At 46.7% G+C, this 16,360-nt stretch overlaps 2 protein-coding genes across 2 annotated transcripts; one reads left to right on the forward strand and one right to left on the reverse strand.

The window, feature by feature from the left end:
* Positions 1-1,375: 1,375 nt before the first annotated feature.
* LDX57_013052 (DUF2786 domain-containing protein) lies at positions 1,376-2,590 on the reverse strand (the record flags this gene model as incomplete). The annotated part of the gene is made up of 1 exon (XM_046094801.1): positions 1,376-2,590. One exon carries the CDS (start codon positions 2,588-2,590, stop codon positions 1,376-1,378), a length of 1,215 nt encoding a protein of 404 aa, XP_045950780.1.
* Positions 2,591-5,096: 2,506 nt separating this feature from the next.
* Positions 5,097-8,487, forward strand: LDX57_013053 (uncharacterized protein; the record flags this gene model as incomplete). The annotated part of the gene is made up of 4 exons (XM_046094802.1): positions 5,097-5,414; positions 5,462-5,723; positions 5,773-5,921; positions 5,977-8,487. The coding sequence occupies 4 exons, from the start codon at positions 5,097-5,099 to the stop codon at positions 8,485-8,487; spliced, it is 3,240 nt and encodes a 1,079-aa protein (XP_045950781.1).
* Positions 8,488-16,360: the final 7,873 nt, after the last annotated feature.

Below are 16,360 nucleotides of genomic sequence, written 5' to 3' on the forward strand. Positions count from 1 at the left end.
AATCAGTAGAGCGTTGTCGTCGTATAGTGCTCCCACCGTATTTGCCGCTAGTATTAGTTTTTGCCGTACCCAGCTTTCCATTGCGTGCAGCCCCGCGCAGCGCTGAGACGTTCCTGTCAAATTCGTGCACAGGTAGGTATAAAGCTGTCGCAGCGACGCCTACGTCCTAATTCCTCCATGCAGAAAAATATCCCCTTCGTTTGATCCATCAAAGGCAGTCCGGTCTGGTTCAATGGGCATTTATTCCTTTATTGGCAACCTGGCTACGGAAAAGTTTGATGGAACAGCTCAAATGAAGGTCTCAGAAGACTTTGTGTAGAAACATGTTGGACACCTCATGCTGGATTGGAAAAATAACTGTATGGTCATGAACTCGAGACCATTACTACCGGGGCTCCAACCTATTGCTCGCAACCTCGGGGGTGGGAGACGCGTCATATCGAGGGTGCTATTATAACATTTATGGAATCTGACCGCTCCCAGATGGAAGATATCTGCATATATCATCCTGTGTACATCCATTCGTTGGAGAGTACTATAAAAGTAACGTTAAACGTTCCTCAATGTCTCCCTGTATCAGCTTGTTACTAAACCTTGTCTATGGCATCTGATCCGTACGCTGCTACCCTTCATCGTCATTTTAGATTTTCTATAGTAGTGGCATAGAAAGATATCTGTCTGGACATTTTCTGCGCTCCAGGTGCGAAATGTAAATTGGAGTTGTTCTCCCTGCTGGGATTGAAAGTGTGTTTTTTTTTGGCATCATATAACGCATGACTGGATTCGTCTTTCATAAGGTGGCTGAGTTTATTGATCTCTAGCTGAATGCTTTGGCAATAAATCGGGTCATTTCCTCATTGGCTGCGTGATTTGCTAAGGACCGCGCTCTAGTGACGTTGATGGTGAAGTCCTCTAAATGGCCCCTAATGGTTTGGACCAAGTTGTGGAGGCGTTTCCTGCGTTGGCTCGCTTGCTCGAGGCCGTTTATGTGACTGATCATCTCCTGTATATTCGCGAGATTATCCTGTTTTACGATAGGGGAGAATATACCCAGACTTGATCAGGAGAAGGAAGAAGACGATGGGTATCAAAGATCAAGACTATATTGTACCACATTGAAGGAGGTTATTGATTCAACTCATATTAGGTGATAGATTGAGTTGCTCCATAACCTGGGATAAAGATATCGATATATATATATATCGCACTTGGATAATAGTAAAACTCTATCAAAATAGTCATATAAAAGAATTAAAGGACGCTACTATACCGCGGTGAGATTTATACATGTCGGCCCTGGTATACTTGCAGATATCATGCAGATTAGCAATGGACTAAATGATTAACTAACAACAAATCTTAATTATTGTTAAGTTCAAGCCACAGTAGGGGGAAGTGGAATATTAATCTTGCTGCTGTCCTTCCAGCCTTGACGATAAGAGTCAAAGTGTCGAACTGCGACAGGTCGAGACTTTCTCGTCTGAAGCTTGATATTTCGCTTCTTAATATAGTCTTCTGCAATTTGTTCGGACATGGCACGGAATTGGACCAGCTGCATCTCCGAGGCCCATGGAGAAGCCGAGAAATCTTCGTCCTTGATAGCCGTACCCGAAGGCTCAGATTGTACCGGATGTTGAAGAACGTTGCCCATATTCAAGGTCTCTGCCTGTTCTCGTTTAACCAATCTCTCCAAATTGTCGTCCACGTCCCCTGCCAGGTCTATCAGATCGACATCATGTTCATTGAAATCGGCTCTTCCACCCACATCCCTGGTGTGCCCGGCCTCGTCGACATCCATGCTGTCTGAGGGATTTTCAATAACTGGCGCAGAGTCATTGTCCGTAAAATCATCATCATCGACTTCTAGCGGCAGCAACATTTGAATACGATCCAGTCCATTCTTTTGCTGTCGTTCTTTCTCTCGATCGCTGGCAGCGATCATATCCAGTTCCTTTCGCTGAACCTCAACCAGCTCTCTCCTCTTGGTCCGATACGCCATATTCATCAGCCCATCCGCAAGGCCAATGCGATAGCTGAAAGTGGGCGTCCCTCCCTTGTACGCACATGCCCATTGGAGCGTCTTGTTATGCACCGCTTCGAAGGCCCCTGCTGCCGTGACAGTGTTTGCCGCAATGCCAAAAAACGACCACTCAATGGAGGTGTGCTTATCCATCGAATAGCATTTGCAATCATAAAGGGTACACAATGCCCCGGCTAATTTGTAGACGAACGTCTCTTTTCTAGCTCGCTTGGTGCGATCGATGGCGTTTTGGATCGAAACCACACTCCGGCCTCCATACTGCGCTTTGTCCGCGACGCCGTCATTGGCGATCAGATCTGCGTGCGTGACGTTGTACTGGGCCATCAGCCTATGGGCCAGGAACAGGGCGGCTTTCGCTTCTGCTTCATTTGCGGATGGGTGACTGGCACGACTTAGGCATTTTTCAATTTTATTGAGAGTCCCTTGCTCGATATTGTTGTTGGTCTGCTTGGGGTTCACTTCCGCGAACTTAATCACGGTCGCCTTCTGGATCGAAGTTTTGGGTCTTTTCGGGCTGTTTGAAGCGTGGGTTGAAGGGTTAGATTTCATTATCGTCGGGGGTTTAGATGAGCTTGGGGATTGGAAACAGAGGGCATGCTCAAGAAACCGGGGGGTAAGGGGCATGGGGTGGAGTGTCTTTTTAATAGCACAGTTGCAACCTCATTTGTTAAGCGCCGCCCTCCACCTCGGCGATATTGTTCCCGCCCACTTCCTTCGAGTCGCTACCCTATTCCATCTTCGTCTCATCTCGGCGCTGTTTCTTCTTTTCTTCTGCACGGAAAAGGAAGCAAAGAAGAATAATTGACCCCTCACAATTGCAAGTTCGCTATACTAGCACTAGCCCCAATACCTGCCTTACTCTTAGCCTCGACTCCGGTCCACCTCCTTCTACGCCACCTCTCTCTCTCTCGCTATATATTTCTGTCCGGCATCTTTTGATCAGCCGTACATCCTCTGTGGCTCTAAATGGATTCTTGGAATCAATAATTTAATAATACACGATGATATTATGCGAAGGATAGTCCCTGGTCCCATGTGGAATCACATTGGAAATGAATAAGCCCATCAAAAATGGATAAACTCGAGTGTTTACCCGACCCGGTGCCTTTCTAAAGTGGTCGGAGCACATCTTTGCTTGTGACATGACAGAGGTAAATCCTTGAAAATCATCTAATTTCAACTCATCAGAACATGATAGATATTGAGAGTTCAATAATTCAAATATGAAACAAGGCCCATCCCTCGCTATCCCATGACATCCATTCTCCCGTGGGCTAGATCAGTGACAGGAAATTTCGATCAGCCCGAAGGATAATTTCCGACATCATTACTCTCCAACTCTAGTTCACAGTGGGTGTTTGCATCTGAAAGACGCTCCGAGTACGTCACTCCCCCATGCGCTGTTTGAAAACCACAACCTGCAGTTGCAGCTGCTAGTGGCTCGCCATCCGGACCGCTCATAAAACCTTCAAGACAGGGAGCATTATACTTCATCCTGATGCTCAATATATAGCCCTTCGGGAGGTCACCATAGTAAATAACACTCATGTTGCGTATAATGACCTCGTTTAGAAGAGTGGAGAATGCCTCCTCGAAGAGAAGAGCGACCAGCCCTTTGGTCCTATAGATGATGCTGTCCTGAGGCAAAAATACTCGGATCTCGAAATAGCTCCCGTAGCAGTCGTATAGCTTGACGCTCTTGCTCCATGCTATGGTCGCTTGTAAAGGGGGGTGTATCGGGGGGAGGAGCTGAGAATATGCATTGGGTGTATGCCCAGAATAAAATGGTTCGCCCTCGTTGTCGGAGTCTCTAGCGCAGATGGTGCACAACAATGGTGCTGGGAGGGTTGTGATTGGTTCGCTGATAGTGGACGGGGGCTCCATTGGTCTCGATTCCAAGCTGACATAAATTGCAATTTGGCTTTTGATTTGAGTTGGCCGGAAGGACGGAAAGAACTAAAGCAGCTATATGAAGCGAAGTATAACCTTTTTCATTGCTTCTTGAATGACATCTGCGACATTAAAACTACATATGTCTCATAAGTACGTAAAGTGAGAAGATCAAGTACCTAGGAGCCAGTTGGACATGACCAAATAAATTGTTCACCTGTCCATGTTTTATGCGTGTTAGTGACTTAGTAAAATGCTTGTACAATGCCTTCAATGAAATCCCTTGCACAGAGAATAACATCCGAACGAGAATGCCTTACAGCTTGTCATGTGATGATAGATCTCCCCACCCTCCGCCATCGGCAGATTTGCTCACCGAACTCACTCATAATACCCGTGGTGATTCGTGCGGATATTTTTAACTGGTACAATTTTAGGCTGGGTGCCGAATGTGTGAAATTTGGACGAACAGAACGCAAGGGTTCAACGCTACAGGGGTGTATTCAGTTGTTGATCAATGGTGGGGAAGGTCGGCCGAATGCTACATGGGACTTGATTGAATGTGTATGATGTGTGGGTAACATCCTTACCACCTGCACGACCACCGAAGGTTTCGCGCTGGCTAGCGACAATGAGAAATATGAAGACTACAGTGCATTGGAAAGCATCTCGAAATATCCACAGTGTTGAACGGTGGCCACCCGAAACGTAAGTCTTTTGTTTATACTTTTTCTCTTCGAGAAGATGGAAATAGACACAAAAACGAGCGCCTTCTCTCATTGAACTCATAACGATTTGAACGAACTTACATAGTCCATAACGTTCAACCGCCTTTTCGCGATGATGAACACAGATCAACCGGTCGGCAAGAGGAGATGTTGAAAGTGTTCAACCCTATGTTTTCGCTTCCGTTTAAGGTCTAGCTTGAACGGTAAGACTGGAGTTGCCTGATGGAGCTGACAATTAGAATATGGGGTCAAGTTTTTTCGTCTTCATCCCAAAATTGTCTAGTCCGTCCAGCCGTGTCCTTAGAGCTGGCCAAGGAACGTTGGGTAGGTGATATACAAGTGAATGGGCTTTTTAAGAATCGCCCTCCATCACCTTCCACAATGGTGAATCTACCTTCACACTCTATCCTCTAATCTCCTGCATCAACCAATTTCCCATGGCTGCTACAACCTCCGACTACTCGCCACCGTGCTTGCCTGACAGTATCCAAGAGCGCGCACGATCCGACCCGGGGAGAATATGGGCAATTTGTCCTATGCAAGATGACCACCAGGCCGGTATCGCTGCCGACCAACCCCAGCCGATCTATCGGAAAGTGACTTATGGAGAGTTTTCAAGTGCGATCGACTCCGTGGCTCGGATTCTGACAAAGTCGTTGGGAAAGGAGTCTTGCTTTGATACATTAGCGTATCTTGGTCCGACCGATCTACGATACTCCATAGTTGTTGTTGCGGCTATCAAGGCAGGTTACAAGGTTCGTGCGCCCATTATTCCTCGAAGAACTTTCATAACATTTTGTAGATCTTTTTACCGTCGCCACGGAATAGCACTGCTGGATTCCAGTCGCTCCTGACTGAGCTCAAATGTAGAGTTCTTGTGACCACGGATCCCGAGCCTCCATGTGTGCTTGACGCTGTTAAAGGCCACGTGATGATCAAGCTGACTCTACCAAGCCTTGAGGACTTACTGAAAAAGAACTACGCCGAAGAAGAAAGCTTTGAGTCCTCCATCAGCTACAACCTGGATGATCCAATATTTGTTCTGCATACTTCTGGGTCCACCGGTGAGAATAGCATCTGAACGGCACCGATCATTAAGCTAACCGAAAGAAGGCTTCCCCAAACCCATCGTCTATACGCATGAATTTGTCCGCCGGTTGGTTCTGGCAGCATCTCTCGGAACGGAAAGAAGCGACCAAAAGAATGACCCGGGCCATCTCTACCACGCTGGGAGCTTTTATTGTATGCTGCCTCCCTTTCACGTAAGTTTCTCGCGTGGCAACCTCATCGGTATGGCTGCTAAAATATCGGCGGTAGGCTGCCGGGCTCACATTCACCCTGTTACTCCCAGCTTATTTTGGCTGTGTTCCAACCTATCCCTTGCCAGGGAACCCCCCTACAATTACCAGTCTTCAAAATGTGATTCGCAGTGTCAATCTAGACTGGGCGCTTTTGCCGCCCAGCATCGTTACGGGATTGGCCCAACAGGATAAGGTGCTCAAGGAAGTTGCCATGCAACTGGATCACGTCATGTATATTGGTGGTAGCATACCACAGTGGGCGGGAAACGTGGTCTCTGGGCAAACTCGATTATACCAGCTGCTAGGCTCAAGCGAGTGTGGTCTGTTTCCTTTGGTTCTGCAGTCAGGACCGGGCAGTCTGGAGGACTGGAACAACCTCCAAGTTCACCCGTCGTTTGGGGCTGAATTCCAGCATCGCTTCGGAAACACGTTTGAATTGACCATCGTCAAGCAACAAAACTTAGATCATTATCAGCCGGTATTTTCCCTGTTTCCGACTTCACAGAGGTATCATACCCGTGACCTATTTGAAGCACACCCATCGAAACCGGAGCTATGGGTCTATTATGGCCATGAGGATGACATCATTGTGTTCCTGAATGGCGAAAAGACAAACCCAGTCTCGTTTGAGCAGCATGTTTGCTCTCATCCGCAAGTTCGCTCCGCATTGGTGGCTGGATATCAAATGAAGGAGGCAATTCTCCTTATTGAGCTGGAGGAGAGAGACGCCCCTGCATTGCAAGACAGAACCGATTTTGTGAACCACTTGTGGCCGACCATTAGAGAGGCTAACAGGCTCTGCCCAGCACATGCGAAGATCGTGAAGGATCGAATCATTTTCACCGACGCGTCCAAACCTTTTGTCCGTACTGATAAAGGAACGGTACAAAGGACGGCGACCTGGGAGTTATTCACAGCGGAGATGGATTCGCTGAACCAGCCTGCAAGCCCACCGATGCAGGTGTCAGATACCGCGAGTATAAAAGATAATATTCGTGAGAGAGTGAAAAGTATTATGAACATAGACACTTTACTGGATGACGCGGACTTTTTTGCATGCGGGATGGATTCTCAGCAAGTTTTGCAGCTGACACGCAAGCTTCAGGCTATCCCCGAGCTATCCGACCTGCAAGTTGTCGACATATATTCATGTCCCTCCATATCACGTATCGCGGCGCTTGTTCCCAAAAGTCATGGTGGGATGGGTGGCAAACAGGATGATACAGGCGATATCTCGGACACGGGCCGTCTCGAGCAGATCCAACACTACCTGGACTGTTACGAAACAGAGGTGGATCGGATAGCTTTGCTGCCCACGCCTTGCCATGCTATACCCTGCGAGGGGCCACCTCCCGGGGCAGTTGTTGCCCTGACAGGATCAACGGGGTCTATTGGTGCTCAACTGCTACACCTCTTGCTATGTGATCCATCCGTCTCGCATGTCTACTGCCTCAATCGCCATCCTGATTCTGAGGTCGTCCAGAAGTCTCGCAACAAGGAGCGGGGCTTACCCAGTACTTTCGAGGCCTCAAAAGTGACATTTTTGCACGCAGACCTCTCCCAGCATCAGCTAGGCCTCAGTGACGTGGTATATAACACGTTGCGTGCCAGCGTTACCCTCCTCATTCACAATGCTTGGCCGGTAAACTTCAACCAGCCCCTCAAGTCTTTTCAGCCAAGTTTGAGCGGTACCGTGAACCTTGTCCGCTTGGTTGCTCACGCCTATCGTCATCCATGCCTTTTGTTTCTTTCCTCTGTTGCCGCGGTCTCCAACTACTCCCAAGTAGAGAATGCTGGACAGCAAGTACCTGAGGCGGTCATATCTCTCCCGCTGAGTGCAGGTCCAGGAGGGTATGGGGAGAGCAAATACATAGCTGAGAGAACCTTGCAATACGCAGCAGATAAGCTACGCCTTACAGTTGGAATTGCAAGGGTCGGGCAAATTGCCGGGAGCGTGCAGAACAGCGTTTGGTGGAACAAAAAAGAATGGTTTCCCAGCCTCGTGATTAGTTCCCAATACCTTGGTGCACTACCTATCACAATCGGTCTATCTCGCTCACGAGGGAACATTCTTGACTGGATACCTCTGGATCAAGTCTCACAAATTCTCATCGAGCTAGCCTGTTCGTTGGGAAGCGACAGTAACGACGGATTTTCCGTATTTAATGTTGCACACCCTCGTCCCACAGAGTGGAAGGACATGCTGCCAAGTGTTCATGCTGCCTTGTCCGCTGGACTCGAGAAACATATAGACCTAGTTCCTTTTCCTAGTTGGGCGAATCGTCTCGAGAAAAGTGCCCTTGTAACATCGGGAGTGAGCTCGACGCTCTCCGCAGCGGAACTGTTCCTTTGGAACCCAGCAATTAAACTGCTCCACTTCTACAAAGCGCTCCTGGAACGAGAGCTCTTTGTTAATCTTGATTTATCTCGGGCTTCGGAAACTAGCTCGACTCTGCGTGGCCTTGAGAGCCTGAAAACTGAATGGATGCAATCTTGGGCAGAGGGGTGGTTTCAAGTGAACGAATAAACTTCTATTTATTCTGTTTGATTCGCATGTTTTAGTGCTATATATGTGTTGTACATTCTCCTTGTTTAAGACTATTCGCTTATATCGATGCTGCCAGTTCTAGGGAAATATCTCAGTAAGCGTTATGGTTTTTCTTCACACATGAAAGAGACAAGGTCGGGGAGGATGGTAGGGAGCATGTTCAACTGCCGGTCTGAGGCCGTAACCGGGTAGAGATTTTAGGTACGAATTCTACAATTTGCTACGACCACATGCATACGCTTCCATCACAGCCACAGGGCATAATTACACACGCGGGAAATATTAAAGGGCTCTTGGATCCCTAAGTTTGGTATGTTGGAAGAGGCTTTTAAAAGCTGGATGATAATTTACTAGATAATAAAGTCGCGGTGGCAAGCGTCATAATGAATTCAAGACGCGGAAGGGCATACGAAAGCCGATCACCTACGCAAAGCCGTGAGTCTAAAGGAGTACAAGTTATCTTGCATGTAACTTGGCAGATACATAACTTGAGTTGGACGACCTTGCTTAAGCCGAGAGCTGTCTTCGGGCTGGGATTGAACGTAAAGCTCCAAAGCAGGGTTCACGAATAAATGCTCTGGCCGAATGCCTTTTCGCGCAGAAGAAATTTGTGGTGGTAGACAAAACGCTCTTCTGCTTGTCCCAGCACCAATTAGCGCTTATGCCTGGCTATTGTCCAAGCTAAGCTATCTCTTGTTCGGTCACAATTCGGAAAGGCCTTCGCTATTGGACAGAAGCCATGAGTAACCTTAGGCAATTCACCCTAGCCGGTGGTCGCACAACATGCATCATTCTCCTCTCATAGTGTCATGTTTTACTGCCAAGGACTCTTCGAGATTAAGAATCGAACCTGGGATCAACTGAATGCTCTTGAGGAATGTGCCGACATTAGTGGAGCTTCACCCTGGATCTCTCGCTTGCGTCATTAGATGGACTAGTTGGAATCATGTAACTAGGTGATGTGCAGTCCTACATTGTGAAGCAAGAATGACTATGCATAAATGAAGCCATGCTGCTAACTCCTAGGAGTCGTTCGTATGAAGTAATTTCAATTGACATATAGTTACTGTAGTCAAATGAGTCTTGCTGATGGCCTGGTCATCGGATGGCCAGATTATCGTGTCAGGATCCCACGATAAGACCATCAAGCTCTGGGCTTCCCAGAACGGCTCGGAGCTGCAAGCCTATAAGGGCCATGCCAAATGGGTTCCAAATGTCTCTTCGGGTTAGAAGAACAAAGTTCTCAATTGGCAATTTAATTATGAACTGTTCAGAGAACGAATATCATTCATACACATGCTAAGGCGACGTAACATATCATGCAGTATCTTCGCCCTTCCCCTTCAGCCAAAGCCTGATGCGACCAACAAATCTGCGGTATGAGCATGGTTTTATAGTAATGTGATGTCGGCGAAACCTCATGTCCCCATAACAGCTGCTACTGAGTTCGTATTATACCCTAGGCTTAAAGACCTCAATAGCTATTTGGGAAAGAGTAGCCAGCTGTTTCTGAATGACTTCTACTGCCGCTGTCACCTGTTTATTCAAAATTTCCTCGACCCCGGCTTTCCATTGATCGACCTCAGTGCGCAACCGTTCATGTTCATCGCTGTTCATCTTTTGCAAGTTCATTATTTCCTGGTCTTTATCTCGCTTATACCGTTCGTATTTGAGCGTCAATTCTTCATTCTCGCGCTCAAGTTGTTCGATGGTGGCAGTGAAGCCAGTTTTATTTGGTTCGCCATTGAGATGATCCTATAAGCTCTGGTCAGCTTGCTTCTTACTCTCGGGGTTACTGCGTAGTTACCTTGTGAGGGGGGCTCTCTTGCAATCTCTCTCGATGGACCGCTTCTATCAGGTCACCGCGTTCCAGGGCAGCGCATATTTGCTGGAGAGTGCGAACACTTGCACTACTTATATTGGCGGCAAATAGCTGCTTTGTACTATCTGTGACAACCCAGTCGTATAGGTCTTCTGGTCCAGGCTGCAGACGAATCTTATCGGGTGGAATTTCTAACCCGAGCCTTTGAGCTACACATCGTAAGTGGATCAGTCTTTATCCGATAAGGGGATCTCCTTGTAAAAGGTTTTGCGTAGAACATACATATGTGGTCTGCAAGAGCGGCTCGACATTTCTTTCTCCAAAAGCTCCGCTTCTCATTGCTGGACATAGTCATCTCGGGATGAGCCATAGTTTGTATCAGCACGACACTTGCAAACTCTTAAAGTCTTCTTTGCTTTCTGGCAAGCCCGTCCATTTAAGTGTCACTGGCTGAAGCTGTTCCCAACTTCCTGGGTTGTTCTCGCGATCTAGTTCATGCCCTAACATCTAAAGAATCGTTCATCATTGTTGAACCTGCCGAGCAGCTCAACAAGTCCTGCGCAACTTTCCCGTTTCACCAAACCGATTCACCAGCCCTGTTCATCCGTGTGCATATATTGTAAAAACACCTCGATATGGTTGATAGCACGATTTAGATATGTTCAATAAAGTCTAACGCTCGGTTATCTCCTATTTTAGCTTGAAAGGAGATGTATTGCGAATGGTTTTAAATTCATGGCTACGGGTGTTGGGGCTGGCACAAACCCCTGGATTTATAGTAAACTATCTTGCTCAAGTCATTTGTCAAGACCGGCCGTGTTGCATTCTAAAAAACCTGAGGTAGTTAAAGGTTTAGATACATCAGATGGGCGACATAAAAAGATGGTACGTACCGTACAGTCTTCTGTTGCTAGGCTTGATCTCTAACAGGTTACAGGTTGAGAAGAATGGGCATTTTGCCTAAGAGCCGACGAACACCACCCGATTCTACTGCAAAGTTACTGTGCAGCATTTGCGAAAGACCTCGGTCCTCTTCCTACTACGAAAAGCACATAGAAGACTCCACCCGTTACCCGGCTGTGGGAATGTGCGAAAGATGTCTCCGCATGAAACGCGTTCTTGAGATAATACAAGACCAATTGAAGCCATCCGTGGCAGAACTGCCCACATAACCATAATAATGGCACTTGTGGTAAAATCCACCGGAGTCTTCAAAGCCCGTTGTGGACTGATGTGACACACGGAGATGCTGGAGAGGTCTTCAGTGAACATCCCAAAGATTCTGACATATGTGCGCGCATGACAATTCTTCAGTACAGTACTGGGGTTCCTGAACATTAAGCTTATCCTTTGCATTAGGAATAAATAATGGAAGATATTCCGGTTGCAAGTTCCATCTTGCCATGAATTGAAGGGAATATCCCCTAAATCACGTGTCTGGCTAAACAGGCTGACGTAGCCTTGTGAGGTTGCTGACGTTCGAGTATATCCCGAGGGTGAAGGTAAGACGCTTGAGACGTTCAATCCACGTGTCTTATATGATATCTACGGCTTTACCGTACGTCGACTCTGAGAGTGGCGCTGTTAGAGAGGTGTCTGCTGTAGTGGGTGCCAGCTTGCGTTGGAGAAGGCACTGTCTGGGCCAAGGGTTGAGCTGGAGGCTGCTGATCTGAGGGATAAAGTATATTCGCATGATGAATTTATGGTTCACTCTGAGGATTGTCAGGAGGCGAAGAAGCTATGGGAATTGAGTGGATAGGGGCTGGACGTCGTTGATCAGTCGGTTGGGCTGTGGAGGTGAATCCTTTGTTCGCTACTCGATGGCGACGATTTGGAGAAAATGCTGGAGATCATGCAAAATTGAACGTGGAGGAAATATTAGTCTATTTCAGTGTACTGCATATGTAGCCGCTAGCATTGGCACCACTATGGTTACATTATAACAAGTCATGTGGAGGACCTCCAAGGCGTAAAGAGACAAAATATCAGCCTATTGAAGATAAACTGTAGCAAGCCAATAAAACACAAAAATCTATCTTCGTTGGCTGGATTTCACAACTATTCTTTTTTTAAAAAAAATATTGACCTTTCAGATTTGAGGGTCATTCTATTTGATGTGACATGGAATGGGGTGTAATCTTCTGCTTCAAATGGTGTCATTTTTATGAGGTAGTTATCAGTGGAGCTTTACTTAAGCCAAGCTCTGTCGTGGTGATTTAATGTATGCAGGATCTCGTGGGTTGTATTTTGTTCCATAATAAGTTCTCAATCTAGTTGGGTTCTTTTCCCATTTTATGTATTTAACTTCTACACAGAATATTAAATTTCATGACAGCTATATGGGTAAATCATCATGCAAACCTGTTGTTATTCTTTCTTACTTTCTTTCTCTGGTGTCATTTGCTCTCGTTGTCCTTGTGGCTATAGGCTGTACGTCTACTTCCGATTTTATCTCTAAAATATACTTTTGGAAGGTAAATAAGCCATTAGCGCTATAGCATTCCCCTCAATTTATATCGTTTGAGAATTGACGTCTCTAACCCCTCACATTGAAGTTGATAAAGCCATCTAAAGTCCACTCGGAGTCCTCTCAAGGTGAGATATTAGCTATATCTACTTTCCATCATGACACATCGACAAAACAGCTAATATACTCACCAGGTAAGTAAATTCATGCCCAAGGCAGGTACCATATATTTCAAGGATACCATTGGCAGACTTGGCAGATACATCGATTCTTGTTAAGTTTTTTAACAATGACCACTAGAGATATATTTGATAGGCCTCTTGGGCTACTGCAATGGCACCCACAGTGGTGACAATTGGATGATCATTAGCTGTACAAAACCAAGGCTGTCTTTCCAAATGGACATTGAGGAAGTACTTGGACTCGAGGGCATTATCACTGATTATTTGACTCCTACGAGTATGAGTGGGTTTTGGTTCTATCGAATGCATACGCAGTGGGCCATTTCCGCTTACTTCGTATCACTCTTCTTGATTGCGATTGCGTTATTGGTTGGCATTTCGGCGACGAAATCACCTCTGGGCAACGTACTCACCATTATTTGCATATCGGTAAGAATATCCGGTTGAGAAATATTTTCACAAAGCGTGCACTAAACTTAGATTTGGTGTTAGGGAGCGATGATGTTCACATTCAGTGCAACCCTCACGGCCATCTCGACAAGCATGGCTCTTCTTCATTCACTTCAACCATTGTCTACTGACCTGAGGATAGAAGCCACACTTGGGCGGGAAATGCTAATAGTTACTACTGCGGCAACAGGCTTTACCATTGTATCAGCAGCTTCGTGGATGTTTAGCATGTGTTGGTTCTCTGGGGGGCAGGTTGCTTTATAGATAGGGCTCATCATTGCTCATGTCAAAAGGAGTGATGGACCATTTGACGATGGCCTTGTAGAAATCCTAAAATAATTGGCCCCTGTGGACATCTGCAGAGACAGCCTTGTTGCTTAACTAACATTCAAATCCGCTAACTTACAATTTTAAGTATTGAACTAAATTTACAGTATTGCGGTTAACCATGTTATGCAAAGATTAGGCCTTTTTTTTATGGTCTAGCATAAAGTTGATTTTGCTGATTTTATCATGCTTCCGTCTGAAGCACTTCACGCTGCAGTGACTTGGAAAAGGATCTTACGCAGTACCTAAATATTATCTAAGCTGCGATAATGAACCGTTCTGCGACCATTGCAGGCAGACAGAACTAGTCTGCACCCATATTTACTGCGATGCTGCCACCCTGTGATAATAAACCAAGTTTCAAATCCATAACTTTCAACCTGAGTCTGCTCACGAGTTTAGTCACTTTTTTCTCTTGTTTTCTACTGGTTTGGTCACGCTTGCAGGTAGTTGTTCCCCTTCAATAGTTATCCTTGATTGATTACTTATCCTCCATAATAGCTGCGTGGGCTGCAAGTAATCAACGGTGTTAATCAACCTGGAGGTGCATTCGGGTACCCAAGAAATTTCAGTCATATGATTGCCTGGTTGGAGTAAATCATAAAGTCACTAATATAGTAGAATTTTGGAATGAGCCGTATGCAGTCCTTGATACAGATCCCTTGGGACTAATCTCTCCGGGTCCATGCAGGAAGTAGATCTGAGCCACCTCGATCGCTCCGCGGCCACAATAGAAGTGTGACGTGTCTGCTTACTAGGCAGTCACTTCGCTAGGCAGAAGCTACTACAAGTAGCTAGATGTCTTTTCATAGGCTGATGAAAATTATAACACACTTGTATCTCAATCCAGTGTTCTAATTTGAGGCGAGGGGTCAGGCTATGAATAAATAATAATAATAATAATAATAGCGTAAAGCCTGGGAATTGGTTCTGCCGGAGTCATTCCATGGCCAGAATCGATTATGTCCGTACGAATCCTTCCCCCTTCTAACCACGATCATTACAGCGGTTGTCGAAATCAGATTCCCTTTCTTACCCAGCGCCCCACTCGAACTACTCTAAGCCAGATACGGCAAAGTCTAGTGCTCTTTGAGCACAGTCTAGCCGGGTGATTGGCTGGATATGGCTTTTTAAAGTTCAACGATCCTGGCCTAGACCGATAGTGGGACCTGAGAAAGAAGGCGTGTGTTATCTTGTGAGGGAATCTGATTTCGAAATTCCCTGTACCCGAAGTCTAGCCCAAACATCTATACCAGTCCTCAGTTACACATCCCTGTCTCGCTTTATCCAATTATCATGGGTTTTAGGACAATCAGGGTCATCTTAATACTGAGACTAGGTCCTTTCATCCCAATTCCGTAGGACCAGGTCATATCAACAATGTAGATTGGATTTTGGAGGCATCCAGCAGTGTGGTGGGATAAAAAGGCGCCAGAGGGTCTAGCGTGTTCCTTTATCTGCCGGCCTTCCGGTATAATCTCGGCCGAATTAAATATCTATCACAAGACTAATCAACCACAGGCCTCAACCTTGTTAGTGCTATTGACCAAGAATCCTGCCGTAACCGCCAGGGTTTGGCGCCTCCATGCTTTGTTGGTCGGTTTCGAATTACGTATACAGTTTTATTGTCGCGATGGCGTGGCTAATATGCGCTCTCTACCATCACTACCGCCGGAGTGTACCGTGGACGGACTAGATGCATAGTTGCAGATGGCAGTTCTGTGGAATGGAGGGGTCAAGGGATCAACTTGGTCTGCGAGACCTTTTGAATCCCTAGCAGAAATACGTTGTCAACACCTATGATCTTCATTCATTGCAGGGCGCTAGCGTGTAATTTCTTATCTTCCTTGACCTCCTAAGAGATCGCCAGATTTCTGGTTGGCTGGGCCTATCTCTGTGCGGCGGCCACTGAGGGCGCCGGCGCCGAGATTGCCTCTTTCGCTTCGCCATGATCAAAAATTCTGTTCTGCTGGCTAACAAGAGAGTTGGGAGTCTTCATTTACGTATAAGGAACGAGAAAGTGGCCACAAGAGCCCATTCAAATCGCTTGTCCCTCGACTTCAACCCCCGCCGTCAGGGGCGAAGTCCCAGGCCACCATGCGCTCAACCACCCTCCCTTCGCTTAACGACTGTTGGACTGGCCCTCGATTGTTGCCCGCTCGGTTGAATAAAGCAGGTACATGCGTGTAACAGCGCTGGAAATGGAGGCGGGAGCGGCTAGAATCGAGTCGAAATTACACCTCGAACGAGCGTCCAAACAGAATACGAAGCACGAGACACCACTAGGGTAGCGTGCCATACACCCGGGTGGCCCACAAAATAGCACGGTTATGAAGTGCTGTCTTCAGTTCAACAAGCGTTTAACAGGCGTTCAGTCGAAAGCATCATCAAAATCTCCGTGGAGCTCGGCGGGACCAAATTGTGGGGGCGCGGTCCGAATGTGGCACGACGGTGCGGTGGTTCAACGGGGTCGGGGCGACGACAGACTCCGCTGGGAGTTGGGCCCCTGATGTCTCAACATGTCATAAATGGTCCCTATCGACGGCAAGAGATATTAGGTCTCACAAATTCAGCTCCTGCCCGGCGATCGAAACATAGCCAGCC

The sequence above is a fragment of the Aspergillus melleus genome, assembly GCF_016097325.1.
Source record: "Aspergillus melleus strain CBS 546.65 chromosome Unknown contig10, whole genome shotgun sequence".
Taxonomy (NCBI): Eukaryota; Fungi; Ascomycota; class Eurotiomycetes; order Eurotiales; family Aspergillaceae; genus Aspergillus; species Aspergillus melleus.